Here is a 1,025-nt window from a genome sequence, read left to right as displayed (position 1 = left end):
TCTTCTAGGAAAAACGTAATCCTCTATGTAGCTGTATATTTATTTTGATTTTGTGTTTTGTGCTGTGTTGACTGGTCCTTTAACTTTCTTTAATTAAATATATTACAGGGAGATTTAAAGGTTGAGTTCGAAGTCCATTGGCACTGGTCCTGAATACACAATTTTTAGTAATTGTTAGAAAAGAGAAACACACAGATATTTGTTTAAAATGAGTTTTGTGACATTATAGATATTTCCATAGAATGCTCATGCAAAGCTTGCATCTCAACACAGTATAGAACAGTGTTTTTCAACCAGTGTGCCGTGGCACACTAGTGTGCCGTGAGAGATCCTCAGGTGTGCCACGGCAGACTGACAACAGTGTGACATATTTTTTAAACTTTGCTTGTTTTTTACTCCCAGTGCAGGGGTAGTTTGTAGGAGGCATGGCATAACAGCACAATACATACAGTATGTGTGTGTTTGTGTGTATGTGTATATATATATATGCTGTATTAGGCTACAATGTGTGATTTTTTTTTTAAATTTTGGGATGGTGGTGTGCCACAGGATTTTTTAATGTAAAAAAGTGTGCCACGGCAAAAAAAAGGTTAAAAATCACTGGTATAGAACATTGTGCAGGTTCTCATAAACTAATTGTATTTGACTAAGACTTGAATCTTTGCCATAAATGGGCTTGCCAAGTAATATTATGCCTTACACATTACACACCTCTTTTTTTGGATTACGACATAGAGATTACAATGTACAGTGACCTTGTACAACACTCAGACATGCCTCTCGACAATATACAGACTAAGTAATGGTAGAAAATATTATCTGATGGACAAAGTCCGTCAACATATAGTTAGTTAAATAGAGACACAGAGAGACAGGAAGTGACAGTGAGAGAGGAACTAGGAAACTAAAAGATAGCAGCTGAAGTCCTCTCACTAACTAAATGGCTCTCGGAATATCAGGAACAATCCTTCTAGCTACTTGCGTCACCATCCTTCTGTACCTGATCTCATGGTGGCGTAAAGTAA

General features: G+C 36.9%; 1 protein-coding gene across 1 annotated transcript in view; it reads left to right on the top strand.

Moving 5' to 3' along the window:
• Positions 1 to 730: 730 nt before the first annotated feature.
• Positions 731 to 1,025, top strand: part of LOC128666847 (cytochrome P450 2C15) — an 18,165-nt gene continuing 17,870 nt past the window's right edge. The window contains exon 1 of the mRNA XM_053721649.1: positions 731 to 1,025. This exon is cut by the window's right edge and continues 95 nt beyond it. Within this exon, the coding sequence (XP_053577624.1) occupies positions 941 to 1,025 (85 nt within the window). The 5' untranslated portion in view covers positions 731 to 940.

Source organism: Bombina bombina, chromosome 7, assembly GCF_027579735.1.
Source record: "Bombina bombina isolate aBomBom1 chromosome 7, aBomBom1.pri, whole genome shotgun sequence".
In the NCBI taxonomy this organism is placed as follows: Eukaryota; Metazoa; Chordata; class Amphibia; order Anura; family Bombinatoridae; genus Bombina; species Bombina bombina.
This window is presented reverse-complemented; position numbering and strand designations above follow the sequence as displayed.